General features: G+C 39.6%; 2 protein-coding genes across 7 annotated transcripts in view; one reads left to right on the plus strand and one right to left on the minus strand.

The window, feature by feature from the left end:
• Nucleotides 1-204: 204 nt before the first annotated feature.
• Nucleotides 205-5,750, plus strand: znf362b (zinc finger protein 362b). 5 transcript variants are annotated; one of them, XM_041846143.2, is made up of 9 exons: nucleotides 205-314; nucleotides 1,944-2,007; nucleotides 2,272-2,497; nucleotides 2,876-3,022; nucleotides 3,230-3,575; nucleotides 3,794-4,018; nucleotides 4,390-4,468; nucleotides 4,779-4,937; nucleotides 5,278-5,750. In XM_041846143.2, exons 2-9 carry the CDS (start codon nucleotides 1,945-1,947, stop codon nucleotides 5,392-5,394), a joined length of 1,362 nt encoding a protein of 453 aa, XP_041702077.1. In that variant the 5' UTR covers nucleotides 205-314; nucleotide 1,944; the 3' UTR covers nucleotides 5,395-5,750. The 5 variants fall into 5 exon arrangements, with proteins under 5 accessions (XP_041702077.1, XP_041702075.1, XP_041702076.1 ...); XM_041846141.2 differs by having other exon boundaries at nucleotides 206-314; nucleotides 2,245-2,497; XM_041846142.2 differs by having other exon boundaries at nucleotides 206-314; nucleotides 2,245-2,497; nucleotides 3,251-3,575.
• A 6,094-nt stretch (nucleotides 5,751-11,844) lies between these two features.
• Nucleotides 11,845-16,003, minus strand: part of ccdc30 (coiled-coil domain containing 30) — a 40,186-nt gene continuing 36,027 nt past the window's right edge. For both annotated transcript variants that reach the window (XM_045207148.1, XM_045207149.1), the window contains 3 exons: nucleotides 13,975-14,098; nucleotides 13,824-13,891; nucleotides 11,845-12,924 (listed from right to left, as the gene is read on the minus strand). In XM_045207148.1, coding sequence (XP_045063083.1) covers nucleotides 12,726-12,924; nucleotides 13,824-13,891; nucleotides 13,975-14,098 — 391 coding nt within the window. In that variant the 3' untranslated portion in view covers nucleotides 11,845-12,725. The remainder of the gene's footprint in view (nucleotides 12,925-13,823; nucleotides 13,892-13,974; nucleotides 14,099-16,003) is intronic.

Consider the following 16,003-nt stretch of genomic DNA (forward strand, 5'->3'; position numbering starts at 1 on the left):
TCTTTTTGATTAATGTTTGCCATTGACACCAGCGCGATGTTTGGACCCCTGATGGACATTAGCTCAATGCTTTGTGCGTCGTTGTTTTGCGTTATAACCAAGTTAAAATAAAAACCATTGTTGTTTGATTCAGATTAGCCTACTATTAAAAATGTCCAGCCTTCGGACACCTTGGCAACAGCAGCTATGTACAGTGTGTAGTAGCACCCAGAAGCGAACAAAGCGACCCGGAAGCGCTGAACCAATTGGAGGCAGGCAGAAAGAATACCAATCTTTTATAAAAAGCAAGACAAAATCTGCAATCGGGACATCAGGTCTGTGTGCAATTCTTTGAAGTTGTTTGTAAATGTGCATTTCTGGAAGTTGATAAACCCCAAATGTATGCATTATGCAGATAATATAATGTATGCCCCTCGATTCGTTAAAAAGTTGTGCAATGTAAAAAATACCAAAGTGAACGCATTTTGGGAAAGATTGGCATACCGTCGTTTTGAATATCATTATGTCAGAGTGCGGTTGTTACATTGTGATCTTTACGCATCGATTATGTTTTATCAAAATATTTAGGCGCAAAGCTCGAGCATTTTATCTATTTCCGTGCTATTTGCTGGGCATGGTTGTTGTAGGAAGTGTCCGTTTTTTAAGCGGTGGGGAGGCCGGGCTATTCAAACCTGCAATTCGTCGTAAACAATTATTCATGTTTTTCACATAAACACACATTTGTGTTAAGCGGCCTCCTTTTAGGAGAAAATGAGATGCTCCTAATTTTGGGGTCTGCAGAATATGGCGTCCCCTCTTCGAAAAATAAGTCAGGCTGCCATTTTTGTTTCTCTTTTGTCTGGAAATGTTTTAATAAAACTGTCTGAGGATGTTTCTGAGTGGCATCTGATCGGAAGGTCGCATCGCCAAATGTGACTGAATTTCAGAGCTGTCGAGGGGCACACGTGTTATCAAGTCTAGACTACCAAAGGAAATGTTTTATTAGTGAAATGTTGCCTACATTAATTCTAACTGGAAGGGGTCGTAACTAATATTTTACAGGAAAGACATTTTGGAAATAAATAATAAAACGTTGACATTGAGCCTATTCTGATGTCTATAGACCAAAAATGTGTGCTAAACCGTCTAGGCATAAAACCTCTGGCATAAACCTTTGGGAGTGGGATAAAGAATATTGAAGGTAGGCCTATCGAAAATGACTGACAGGTGTGACCATATTCAGTGAAAGTTTTGATGTTTGATTGCATTCTTGTAATGTCTTTTGAGGCCTGTGTTTCACTATGCAGTTTGAACTAAACATACTAGGTTTCTATACAATAATTATGAAAATGTATTATTGTGACTGTGTGTGAATTGTGCTGTTTGTTCTGTTTATTACCCAATCCGAATGCGACAATAAAGTTACTCAATTGTATTCTATTAATAATTCATTATTGGCATATCATATATTTTTTACAAGTATTAATGTAATATAGTAGAAATAATATAATAACTTTAGTTATTAGGTAATAAACTCACGATAACAGCACAATTCACATAGTCACAATCTAATTTCATAAGGCATATGGTACAAAACTGCTCTCTTTGTCTTGAGAGGTAGAGACCTGAGTCTGCCTCCCATTAAGGCTATTGTACTCCCCCCACACTCTACTACTACTACTACTACTGCTGTGCTGTACTCTGATTAGGTAGACCTCCGCAATTCAGAAAACGAAGGAAAATAGGAGGGATGCTCAAAAACAAAAGACAGTCACAGGAATCCAAAAATAGATGGACAGATATCTTGACTCTTGACATTGAAACATCAGTATACCTGTCCATTCTATTAATAGTTTAAATCTAATGCGTTTTAATAACCTCCCAATACATGGAATAATGCTTTGTAGATAATTGCATTTGGAAAATAATAAAATACCGCAACAAAATGTACGTTTCTATCGCAGGATGGCTGAGCCTCGGTTCAACAACCCCTACTTCTGGCCTCCGCCTCCCTCCATGCCTGGCCAGGTAAGGACATCATCATTTTATCTGTCCTTCCATCTAGGCTGACATGGTTATGCATACTATTTTCTCAGAAGTATTTAAATCTAGGCATGGTCCATATAGGTAAATGCCCATCAGAAGAGGTTAACAACTAAGGTATTAAATGGCAACAAAAGTTTGACTATAATGGGATCATCTTAAGCTTGATGGTTGATAAAATTGAGCTGTTTTCTGTTGAACATGACCGGTTAACCCTTTCAGCTGGATAACCTGGTGCTCATCAACAAGATCAAGGAGCAGCTGATGGCTGAGAAGATCCGACCCCTGCACCTGCCACCTAACTCAGCCCCCTCCCAGCAAACCCTGCTGCTGGCCTCCTCCCCCTCGGACGGGGGGCAGCAGCAGCACAGCATGCCCATGCCCAAGCCCCAGCAGGGGCAGCACCACCCCCAGGGCTCGGTCCAGCAGCCCGACATCGCCCTGCACGCCCGCCCAGCCTCCAGCTCTGTGCCAGGTAGGTACTGTAACAGTGTTTGCTGTCTGCTCACCACACTGGAGACACCACTTGGCTCTAGTCATGCTCTAGACCTATATTCTGTTCAATGGTCTCAATCTAAATTGTCTGAAGTGCCTTCCCCTTCGCATCTCCTCTCCGTCATCTGCATTGGCTTAAGAAAGCATAGATGAAAGTCATATGGTGGATGCCTACCAGTGTAGTTCTTTCATATCAGTGCAGATGATGGAAAGTAAGTCAAAAATATAGCTTAAATGCAGCCATAGATGTAGAAATGTTAATCATCCCCATTGTATTATGGAGCGTTGTAAGATTTCAGGATGGATGTTGAGTATAAATTGGTGCCATTTATAAAGTGATTTTCTCATTTTCCCTCAGTTAGATCAGTTAATTTTATTACCTTCAATTTCGATGATGCAGACGTGAATATGGATGACAAGTCAGCAGTGAAGGCCAAAGGACTGTGGGATGAGTGGCACATGCGACAGATCGTAGAGCAGCCATCTAGAGTTAACCATCGGTCAGGTAATAACCACACCACCTTTCTCATTGGAAACATACAAGCGTCAAAGAAAACATTCAAAAGCTGTGTAGTTCACAAGGGTTAGACAAGAGCCAAATACATTTCAGTGTGCCTCTTAAGTTTTAACACCTTCACTTATTAGTTTGTGTCAAAGTTCAGTCTCTCAGCAAGCTAAATCGCTAACCTTTTGCATGCTTATCATTTGTAAGTCTTCATGTGCCCATACACAGGTCTGGCCCCGTCATCCCGGCCGGACGGCCACAGCACTTCGGAGGCCCTCACGCCCACCACCCCCACCTCCAGCAGCCAGAACCGACTGGGAGGGGCCCCATCAGTCAACATCATCCCTGGGCTGGCCAGTGGGCCCGGCATGGAGCAGATGAAGAGCGGGGGCCTGGCCGGACTCCTCGGCCCTCCACCCAAGACACCCCGCGGGCGGAAGAAGATCAAAGCGGAGAGTGGAGGGCCTCTTCTGGTGGTGCCCTACCCGATCATGGCATCGGGCGCCGACCAGGGCTGTATCACCTTCCCTGCCAAAGAGGGCAAAACCTACAGGTATGGGCACTGTTTGTAAAATGCTTCAATTTAGCTTAGTTTCAAGTTTACATCATTCTTATTTCTTCAATAAGCACCCATTTCAGTGGTTTCAGACCTAGAGACATTTGAGTCACATGCACATATCGGTAACAGTGTTGCAGTATCATTCATAACACAACCTTCATCCATGACATATGATATGACCCAGTCCCATTTGTATGTATCCCTCCAACCAGATGCAAAGTGTGTCCGCTCACCTTCTTGTCCAAGTCGGAGATGCAGATCCACTCCAAGTCCCACACGGAGGCCAAGCCCCACAAGTGTCCCCACTGCTCCAAGTCCTTTGCCAACGCATCCTACCTGGCTCAGCACCTCCGCATCCACTTGGGCATCAAGCCCTACCACTGCTCCTACTGCGAGAACTCCTTCCGTCAGCTCTCACACCTGCAGCAGCACACCAGGTCATTTGAGTTCACCTTCATGGAATAAAAAGGAATAGAAAAAAAGTAATCCACCAAAATCCACACCATATGAAAATGTGTTTGTGGCTTCACAATGGCATTGACAACATTAAAAACATATTTTAAACAGGAACACTCCATGTATTGCTGGAATGTACAGTAGCTTTCCATCAGTGACACTGACATTGGGTAGTACTGTGAAATGTATGATTATGTATCCATTCTTTTATAACTGTCTTCTTTTTTTTTTACACCATATTCTTTTACATTGTAATTATATTATATTTCCTGCCATAATTGCTAAATAAACCATAATATTTCAGTCCATTCTCTCTCTAACATATATCTATCTTCCTCTGCATGTGTCTTAGAATACACACTGGTGACAGACCCTATAAATGTGCGGCCCCTGGATGTGAAAAGGCCTTTACCCAGCTCTCTAACCTCCAGGTCAGTATTAAATCACAGCATGATTACTTACTTATCCTCTACAGTCCATCTCGCAGTGCTGAATGGCCCCGAGCCTATTGATAATATTAAAGGTGCTACACAGTAAAATTCTACCTGAAAGTAGCCCTAAATGGCATACTGCAGAAGTGAAGGAATACGATTCCATGAGAGAAACATATGGTCTACTCAACCATACAATAATTACTTTCCTGGGATGCTCTGAATGATAGTTATCCTGTAATGAGTGACTGAGTTGCGCTTACCTCTTCTATTTCTCTCTTGCTCTGCCCCCCCTCCCTCCCCTATGTAGTCTCACCAGAGGCAGCACAACAAGGACAAGCCGTACAAATGTCCCAACTGCTACCGTGCCTACTCAGATTCAGCATCGTTACAGATCCACCTGTCTACGCACGCCGTCAAAAACGCTAAGGCCTACTGCTGTAGTATGTGTGGCCGGGCATACACCTCAGTGAGTATCCTATCCCACTGTTCTGTATTAGGTGTTAGTAGTAGTGTAAGCAAATCCAAGGCATTGCTATAGTCCTGGTCAGTTATAGTGTCTGTAAACATTTGCTCAAGCCGCACATAAAACCACAACATAACTAAGCATGAATTAAGCTCACCACATGAAGAAAGAAAGAGTGGTCAAAGATTATTGTGATTTACTGAATCAGTTGCTTCCTGACTTTTATAAAAACCTGCAGGCAATCACTGCATTTTGGGACCAGGGTTGCCAACCTATTCCTGTGTTTAGGCATTTGTGTGGGGAAACCAACAGGTTTTGAGTCATCCATTTTGTGTCTTTGCAGGAGACCTACCTTATGAAGCACATGTCCAAACATACGGTGGTTGAACACCTAGTGAGCCACCAGTCCCCCCAGAGGACAGAGTCCCCCAGTATCCCAATACGCATCTCCCTCATCTGAGCGCTCCACCCACACAGCATTACTGTATGTTGTTGTATTCATTTTCAATGTAAGGCTGTAGTTAGGGACCCTGGACATAAGGCAATTGACACAAGGCCTACATATGCATCACATGACACCTGACATTCATTTCCAAACCCCTTGTTCTATTTTGACAGATTGGGTCGGTTAAATGAAAACGAGCACATTCTTTGCAAAGGTTTATGTCAATGGAAACAAATGTCTTGCGTCGAATAAAACTGAGCACTTACGAAGGCGTTTTGCAAACGGTCTTATGCATTGGCCCTTAAAATATATTATATATATATATATATATACACACAGTACGAGTCAAAAATGTGGACACACCTACTCATTCCAGGGTTTTTCTTTATTTTTACATTGTAGAATAATAGTGAAGACATCAAAACTATGAAATAACACATGGAATCATGTAGGAACCAAAAAAGTGTTAAACAAATCAAAATATACTTCAAGTAGCCACCCTTTGCCTTGATGACAGGTTTGCACACTCTTGGCATTCTCTCATGAGCCAATCAGTTGTGTTGTGACAAGGTAGGGGGGGGGTATACAGAAGATAGCCCTATTTGGTAAAAGACCAAGTCCATATTATGGCAAGAACAGCTCAAATAAGCAAAGAGAAAAGACAGTCCATCATTACTTTAAGACATGAAGGTCAGTCAATACGGAATATTTCAAGAACTTTTAAAGTTTCTTCAAGTGCAGTCGCAAAAACCATCAAGCGCTATGATGAAACTGGCTCTCATGAGGACTGCCACAGGATTGGATTACCCAGAGCTACCTCTGCTGCAGAGGATAAGTTCAGTAGAGTTACCAGCCTCAGACATTGCAGCCCAAATAAATGCTTCAGAGTTCAAGTAACAGACACATCTCAACATCAACTGTTCAAAGGGGACTGTGTGAATCAGGCCTTCATGGTCGAATTGCTGCAAAGAAACCACTATTAAAGGACACCAATTAGAAGAAGAGACTTGCTTGGGCCAAGAAACACGAGCAATGGACATTAGACCGGTGGAAATGTGTCCTTTGGTCTGGAGTCCAAATTTGAGATTTTTGGTTTCAACCGCCGTGTCTTTGTGAGACGCGGTGTGGGTGAACGGATTATCTCTGCATGTGTATTTCCCACCGTAAAGCATGGAGGAGGAGGTGTTATGGTGTGGGAATGCTTTGCTGGTGACACTGTCTGGGATTTATTTAGAATTTAACCAGCATGGCTACCACAGCATTCTGCAGCGATATGCCATCCCATCTGGCTTGGGTTTAGTGGGACTATCATTTGTTTTTCAACAGGACAATGACCCAACACACCTCCAGGCTGTGTAAGGGCTATTTTACCAAGAAGGAGAGTGATGGAGTGCTGCATCAGATGACCTGGCCTCCACAATCCCCCGACCTCAACCTAATTGAGATGGTTTGGGATGAGTCGGACCGTAGAGTGAAGGAAAAGCAGCCAACAATTTCTCAGCATATGTGGGAACTCCTTCAAGACTGTTGGAAAAGCATTCCAGGTGAAGCTGGTTGAGAGAATGTCAAGAGTGTGCAAAGCTGTCATCAAGGCAAAGGGTGGCTATTTGAAGAATCTCAAATATATTTTGATTTGTTTAACACGTTTTTGTTTACTATATGATTCCATATGTGTTATTTCATAGTTTTGATGTCTTCACTATTATTTTACAATGTAAAAAATAGTAAAAATAAAGAAAAACCCTTGAAAGAGTAGGTGTGTCCAAACTTTTGACTGGTAGTATATTATATATATATATATACATATACACACACACACACATACCATTAAATGGGTTTCCAAAATATGCCAGACAATATTTGCCCTTATACGGAAAATAAATACATACATTTTTTTCCTGGGTGTGTTCTGGTGACATCCAAAGATAATCTTAAAGGGGCATTCTGCAGTTGCCACATACATTTTTGGACTTATAAATTAATTATATGTACCCATTGATTCTTGAAGATTATAACTTATAAATGCCTCATAAGCTTAGTTCAACTTTCATACCGCATCAGAACCCGAAATATAAGCTTGTTTTACACCAATGTTTGTAAACAAAGTAATGTTTGTAAACAAAGTAAATGTGAACAAACACTGCATACCCTTAAGACATGGTTAAAACTATCATTTTGATATCATGGATGGTCAGTCCTTGCATCCATAGCTCTGTCTATGAATTTGAGAGTGGTCACATTTCTCAAGCCCCATCCCTCAGCTTTTTACCGAAACAGTGGCGGTGAAAACACTTTGTTATTGTTTCAACTACGGATTGTCCCTTTAAAGCACTTTCAGGCCTTGTGGTTTTGGCTCCAAATGTTTCGATATTTTCCAATGGAAATGCAAAAGCATTGCTTGAGGCAGCTAAGACTATTGACTGTGTCTAATCGAAAGTTTGTTATTTTGTTATTTTTGTTCAAGCAAGTTTACAGGGTCAAACTTTAAAAGCGGCATTTCAGCGGAAAGCAATTGGAACTATGTGGACAATTCGATTGTAAGGTTGTTTCTCTCGGAGGAATGATGAAACAAACTAAAGTGCACCAAAATGTAAAAAAGGAATGAATGTTTGTTTGGTCAAGATAATTTCAATCATTGTTTATGGTTAATCGAATCAAGATCATATGGGTTATATGACCAGACACTAATTCAATCAACTGAACTGTTCAAATCAACAGAACTTTTCACCAATTTTCCTTGCGGCCAGGTAGTACAGATGGTAGCTTTGCACCTATGTGAGCCAAGTCAAGATTCATTAGGAAAGCAAGCTAACATTAGCTAGTGTGCCAGCTTTATGTTATTACGTGGCACTGCCCTCAATAGGCATACGCAAAGCTATCAAGATGAGCATTACAACTGTCATAAACAGTCATGCCAGCTTTTGTCAAGTAACTTCCGATGGTCCTCATAACACAAGCTGCTGTTAGCTAAGGTGCTAATAACAGAGATTAATGCTTTTGTCATGACAGTTCTATAATAAAAGTCACAACAGCTGATGATGGCTCTTATGATTGTGACCGAGTCAGGCAGGCCTTGACAGGGGGCCATGAAGTTAAGTGTTGCCACGTTGGTAATGTTGTTAGGGCTATGTTACTTGAGTAGAACATTTCTACTCTGAATATAGAGAAATATATAGCAAGCATACATTTATTGGAGGTGAAATATTTGGTATTTCTGTTGACTTCTAGTTTGTTATACTCTCATTGGTGTCACATTACACTTCAACATCTTATCACCAAGTCAAGTTAAAGCTATTGCCCAGCCTGGGAACAGAGGCTTGTGCTGCTTCATCAATAGAAAGTCAAAGTCAATAAAACAGTTTAAACATGACAATGGTATTTGAAAGTGGACCAAAAAGTGAACCAAAATTAACCCCTAAACCCACTACATTCAGGATAGATTAATCTTGATTTGCTTTGTGAAACCAATTCTCAACAGGTTTACATATAGTTAGAGTACGTGCAGTCAGTATGAGTTTGTTCAAAGGTTCATACCATATATAACTTCATATGAACTGGCAGTGTTACTGCAAGTGTTTCTTTCATCATGGTATACAAAGTATTGTTTGTTGTATTTTTACTGTAAATTGTACCTTCTGGTTGCTCTGGATGGTACTAGTAGCTTGTATTCTTCCAAGTTGCTTAAGAAAAGATGCTAAGGCTAGACGTTTATTTGAGATGGAGCTGAGAATATTGTTAAATACATTTATAGTATGTAAAAAAAAAAATAAAAAAAATAATAATAACTATAATTCAAGCCACTGGCCTGGAAACAAACATTTATGCCAACAGACCCTGCCTCTTCAATTTACTCTCTTCTGAGAAAAATTATAGGGAAATGTACATGTTGCTGTACTGTAAAACATGATCCTCATTTATAGTACCAATTTTCATAAACTGTTGTTTTGGGTTAGAGTTTTGTACAGGTATGTTTATGTATGAACTTATTGTAATGATTTGAGTCTATCCGAATATTGATAATTTGTTATTAATATTCATGTTTTATCAGTTATTTACATATAAGCCTTAACTATTTTATCATTGAACAACCATTTTATTTCCATATTCTGTATTGTGTTCTTCAGTATTCAGTCTAGTAAACATTTTTATTTTTCCGCATGGAATATCCAAACTGTAATCTGTATATTAATTAACTGTTAACCCATATTCTCTATGAAAATATATTATGTGTAGATTTATTACACCTCTTTCTTTGTGATTTCATAGAAAGTTTTTAGACAACTTAATATGCACACACAAGACTGAGAAGTAAAACTAAGAATATCAATGTTTTAAAAAACGTTGTATCTTTACCTTGTTTAATAAACAGACTGTTACAAACAAAAAATTGTACTGCATAACTTTGATGAATAATTTGAAACCAAACAACAGCTTGCAGCCACAAGTTTGACCTTCTGTTCCAAGATATGACCTGGAGTTTATTCATTAGGAACCAGACAGAAGCAAACAGCCGAAACGGGGAGGGACTAACCTGAACTTTTCCAATAAGAAACCAAAATGTTCTGTTGCCAAACTTTTTGCTTCTGTTTGGCACTAATGAATACACCCCAGGTGCGCTTAAACTAAACAAAGGAATCAAATACACGTGGGAAGATTTAATTACCTTTATTTATGAAAATACATGTTTATTATCTTTATAAAATATCGCATTTACATCAGTACCTACAAAAGTTAAAGGTTATTGTTAATGACTCAAATGAATATGACTGTTAATAGAGAGTATTATTTGTAGATTGATATTCCCTCCCAGTTTAGCAGCAGGATAGAGCATTACACTTTATCATTACAGGCACATTGAAGACAAAATGGATGATTACAAAGCATATCATACCATATTATTTAATGTACATTCCTTTCTGAATCAATCTCTAAAGGCTAAAGCGAATGATTGTAAGTTGTCAGTGGTTAAAGAAAAGGTTAAAATTCCAAGTTTATAAAACATTGCTAAATTAAATAATTACTTTGTGGTTAAAACGTCTAAGAGTCATACAACACAAACTTTAAAATCTGTAGTGACAAAGAAATGCATTACTGTAACAGGTGATCAAATGCTGCGTATACTGTGAATATGGTTTTTCCAAGACTACCAAGCAGTCACTAACCTCGACAATATATTAAATGTCACTCCCACAAAAGTGACATAAAACATTTTATATTTTTAATGATAAAGTACCTTAAAACCCTGACCTCTAAACGGACATGCGAGTGGATCCCATTCAAAGCAAAACAAACTATTGTAAGGCTTGTCATTACATAAGAGAGACAAGAACATAATGAACACAGGTATAGTATAGCCTACGCCTGAGTACAAGTTTGAGAATCCAAAATATAGTGGTTTGGGTGATAATTTTAGGATTGCTAATAATGGCTATTTGAAAGCCAACAATCTGTTTCTTAACATTAGGCTACACACACATACTGTATCTGCCTCATTACAACACATACAGTTGTATGTAACATTCTCACCCTCGTAACACCTATGTTCCACTCGATAGAAAACACATTTTGTAAACTTGTAACAGATACGTCTTTACCCACATTAAGACTTAATCTCAGAAAACATCCTAAAACATATTACAATCCCAAAAGGCATGAGTTTTTCATAGAAAATAAAAATAAATGGCAACAATGGATTTAAGTTCAATCCTACAGCTACTGTTTCACTACCACATTCCTCAGAATGTAAACCAACTCAAGAGCAGGTTCTAAAAACGTGATCATTTCAAACAGCTCTTTCACACCACTACCATTTAATTGTCACTATTGTACATTGTTTGATGTCACATGCAGCAAGGTCCAAAAGTATTTGGACAGTGACAAATGTTTTGTTGTTTTGCCTCTGTACTCCAGCACTTTGGATTTGAGGGTATTTTGATCCATATTGGGTGAACCCTTTAGAAATTACAGCACTTTCTGTACTTAGTCCCCCAAGTTTTGGGAACCAAACGTTTTTTGGACAAATTTACTTACGATATTTATGCCTCTAACTTTCTCACTCATCATTATTCACGACTCATTAATGATTATCAGTAATCATGGTAGCATCCACATTAATGTAAAAGTGTTTAGAATCATATTCTATTCTTATTTACAATAAAAGTGACTCCAAAATTAACCAATACATTATTTACCATTCATTTCTATTAGGCACAAAATCATCTGAAACACAACCAAAACAAACTGCAAATGCATCCAACAAGTTTGTACAGTCACAAGCTTGATGTAGTCATTGCATTCTAGGAATATGGGACCAGAAACTAAACTTTTGACTAATACTTAATACACACAAGTGAATATGTCCAAATACATTTGGTTCCCTAAAATGGGGGGACTATGTACAAAAAGTGCTGTAATTTCTAAACGATTCACCCGATATGGATGAAAATACCCTCAAATTAAAGCTGACAGTCTGCACTTTAACCTCAGTCCTTGTATCATTTCAAATCCAAAGTGCTGGAGTACAGAGCCAAAACAACAAATTATGAGTAACTGTACAAATACTTCTGGACCTCACTGTATTAGTGTAGAAATTGTGATGCTAGTATCCAGTACCATTTTTTTTAAAGGTTGCCGGTCTTTCCCTTGAATACAAAGACACATATTTGATTCAATGTAAATGTAGTCATACCACCTCCAGACCTTTATAAGGCTCCATGTTCAGTTTGGCTTTATTTTCTGAATACAAAGACCATTGTAGCATTTGGAGGATCTCAAATTAAGTGCATCCACATTTAGTGCATCCACAAAAGGACCGTACCTTAGTTAACTACTTCCACTTCGAATAGTTGCACTGAAGCTCAAATTACGCAAGTAATTGTTAAAAATACTATTTTCAATGTTTGCCATTGACACACTCCCACAGGCTTAACCAGCCAAACCCCCAAAAGCTCATTTTTCAAACATCCCACTGTGAACACAAGGGAGAGAAAGCAGCAGCTGCAAGCCAAATGAGGGAGTCATTTCAACCGTGTTCCACAGGCAAAGCAGAAAAGACCCTGAATGTCGTTACATTGGAGGCATCGCCTAAAACATTCTCACAACTGTCTATTTTGTACACAATGACATGATTGTCTTTTAAAATCACCACTCAGGTCAACACCTCACAGGTAAGTAACAGTAGCCTTCCAGGCTTCCTTAGAGACTTGGAAGAATGGTAACACAAGACTAGAGTAACAGTGACAGATTCTCCTGTGGTCAATGGAGCAGCCATTTTGTATACCAGGGTCCTCACCACCCTTTAACCCCTTCCTCATACCTGGTCACTCCCCACACTGATCACTTCCTGGTCACTGGTCACTCTCCTCTGGGTCTTTGGTGTCTGGGGGAGCTACAGGGGAGGTGAGGTTCAGGTAGCCCAGTTCAAAGGACTGCGACTGGGAATGGGGCGTGGAGGACGACATCCGGATGCCCTCCACGCGCTCGCCCACCTTCCCCCGGCAGATGGCATCGAGGATGCCCAGAGGGTCACACGCACCTGATGTCAGACTGCAGGCAGACAAGTGGTTACTGTAAGAACAATGGATGAATGGTGTGCAAGAAGTTATGAATGACCTTGCTACAAGCGCAGTTAAAATGTTGTTCAAGCCCAGAGCAGTCACAACGTTGAAGAGTAGCTTCAAATAAGAACATACAAACAAATAATCAATCCTTAAACTTTTGGAGAAATCTGTTTGACCAGATAAAATTGTATTTCACAGTAAACAAATTGACAACAGACTTTCAGCACGCTTATAGGGAAGGTCATTCAACAAGCACAGCACTTACACAAATGACTGATGATTGGCTGAGAGAAATTGATGATAAAAAGATTGTGGGGGCTGTTTTGTTAAGACTTCAGTGCGGCTTTTGACATTATCGATCATAGTCTGTTGCTGGAAAAACGTATGTGTTATTGCTTTACACCCCCTGTTATATTGTGAATAAAGAGTTACCTGTCTAACAGAACACAGAGGGTGTTCTTTAATGGAAGCCTCTCCAACAAAATCCAGGTAGAATCAGGAATTCCCCAGGGCAGCTGTCTAGGCCCCTTACTTTTTTCAATCTTTACTAACGACATGCCACTGGCTTTGAGTAAAGCCAGTGTGTCTATGTTTGCAGATGACTCAACACTATACAAGTCAGCTACCAAAGCGACTGAAATGACAGCAACACTTAACAAAGAGTCCCCTGTAGCTCAGTTGGTAGAGCATGGCGCTTGCAACGCCAGGGTTGTGGGTTCGTTTCCCACGGGGGGCCAGTATGAAAATGTATGCACTCACTAACTGTAAGTCGCTCTGGATAAGAGCGTCTGCTAAATGACTAAAATGTAAAAAATTTAAATGTAAAGAGCTGCAGTTAGTTCCAGAATATATGCAATATATTGTATGCATCTAAGCAATTTGTACCTTAATGTTGACGCATGAAGGACGCTGTCGTTCGGAAGACTTTCAGAAGGAAACATTTTCTTGATATCCTGAGGGGGGAAAGCGGATGAAAAATGTGTTAGGAAAACATGATGCTCTTTTGCTCCAATGTCAGGGACCATGGGATTGGTACCTCTATGTTGCAGAGCGATGGTGATTGGACGTTCCTCAGAGCCCGCTCTAGTGTTCCGACTTGATTGGCCAACTTTAAAGTTATTTCCTGAAGTTGTCTGTTCTCCACCTCCAGAAAGTTGACCCTGAAAGAGACACATGATCCGTGTGGACAGGAGATGGGCAACACAGCTCTGCAGTTACTTTCACTGTTCTACCAGCTCTGGCTACATACCTTCTCTAAAAGTAATGTAACTACACAAAGGATGGACCACAATAAACCTATGCAGTTGAACATGAGGACAGTCAGTAGTATATTGTGTACTGTATGGTTACATACCTTAAAAAAAGGGACACTTCGGCGAAATTACATATTGTAAAACTTGTATTAATAGCCAGGGAGTTTATTTGCTTAAATGACTGAACACAACAGTCAAATAGACAAACTTCTATTTGAGCCAGGCATCTATTTCCTTAATGCACACAGCTTTTGGTCATTTGCATAGTTAATTGTTTAATTCCAGCATTCATTTCCAGCATTTTAATACATTTCTTCATTTCCTGCACTAATGTGTTATCATTTACACACTGTAACCACGTTTCCATCCAGAGTTTATGCGAGTCAAAAATCACAACAGCTGTGATGGAAAAAGTTAATTTGTTTGTTCAACATGGTTATGCGAGAAATGGTGGTGGAAACGCCTTTATGCGCAAATATTGAAATAATAACAATCATATAGAAGTCAACTTTGAGGCACGCGATGATATGGTGTGTGGTCCTCCCGTTACGACTCGGGAAAACGTGCAGTTGACTAGGCTACAGATGAAATAAGTCACGATGAACTTCACAGGGTGGTGAAAGTGCATGGTGATCTTGATGCTCCTTTCCAATAAATATCTAGGGTCTTATTTTAGTGACATGTTCGATGCTTGACTGCCATTTGACAAATAAAAATATTATCACTCTTAGGCTATCCATAATAATCTCATCATGTAGACTACCTGCACAGCCTACCCAAACGGTATCTGCGACCTGTTGGCTAGAGCACACGTTTCAAGACCATAGTAGGCACATTTGCTATTTAACGCAACAGTTTTTGTGACAGAACTATCGGTAGAGTTGAAAATGCGATGGAAAGATATTTAACTTTAGATTTTATTCGGTACATGAAAACATAAGTGAAAAAATATATTTTGTCTGCACTGTCATCACGCAGTGATTTCTAATCCACAACCAGTCTGTTTGGTGGAAACACCACTGGTGGGAAAATGCCCATATTTTCTTTATGCTTTAAAAAAAAGATTCACATGAAAATCTGTCACCAATTGAATGAAAACCTAGTTAATGTCACTTTTCTTTTGTCTTAGTATACCGCCATAAAAAAATATATACTTTTCCTTGACAGAATAATTTGACTCTGACTGTGCATTTCCGGCAGTTCTTACTTCTGCCACTAGAGGGCGATCTGCCTATTTCTGGGGGTCTGTACTCTCTAAGTTATTGACTGTTTTCTGCTAGCCAGTTAGCTTGCAGTTATCAGCTGTTGGCAGCCAATGGCTAGCAGTTTCTTACTAACGATAAAAATGGATGATTGTAAAAATGTTCGAGTCATTACTGAATTATTTAATGTAACAAATCAAACATTAAACCTCGTAAACAATTAATTTAGACCCAGTGTTTATTTGAAACAGGTATTTATTTGCTAAAATGCGTGCCATTGCGTGGCTATTAAAAAGAGACAGGTGGCTATTTGAGACTCGCGTTTAATTGAACTTTTACAGTATTTAGATATTTGTTTCCTTACCTTGAAAGCAGTCTATGGAGAAGCAGTGACTGAATTCCACACATTGGTTTTGTTGAACTTTCCCTAATTTCGCTGAACTACACCTTTACCCATGTGATAACCCATGACTATGTTATAGCCTGAGTTGCGTGTGGCGAACACATTCACATCAGCACTAACCCTTACCCTAAAGACACACTCCTTAATTTGGCAGCCCAACCTTGCTTTAACTACTTATTACAAAAATAAGGAATGGGGCTGGAGAAA

The sequence above is a fragment of the Coregonus clupeaformis genome, chromosome 24, assembly GCF_020615455.1.
Source record: "Coregonus clupeaformis isolate EN_2021a chromosome 24, ASM2061545v1, whole genome shotgun sequence".
Lineage (NCBI taxonomy): Eukaryota > Metazoa > Chordata > Actinopteri > Salmoniformes > Salmonidae > Coregonus > Coregonus clupeaformis.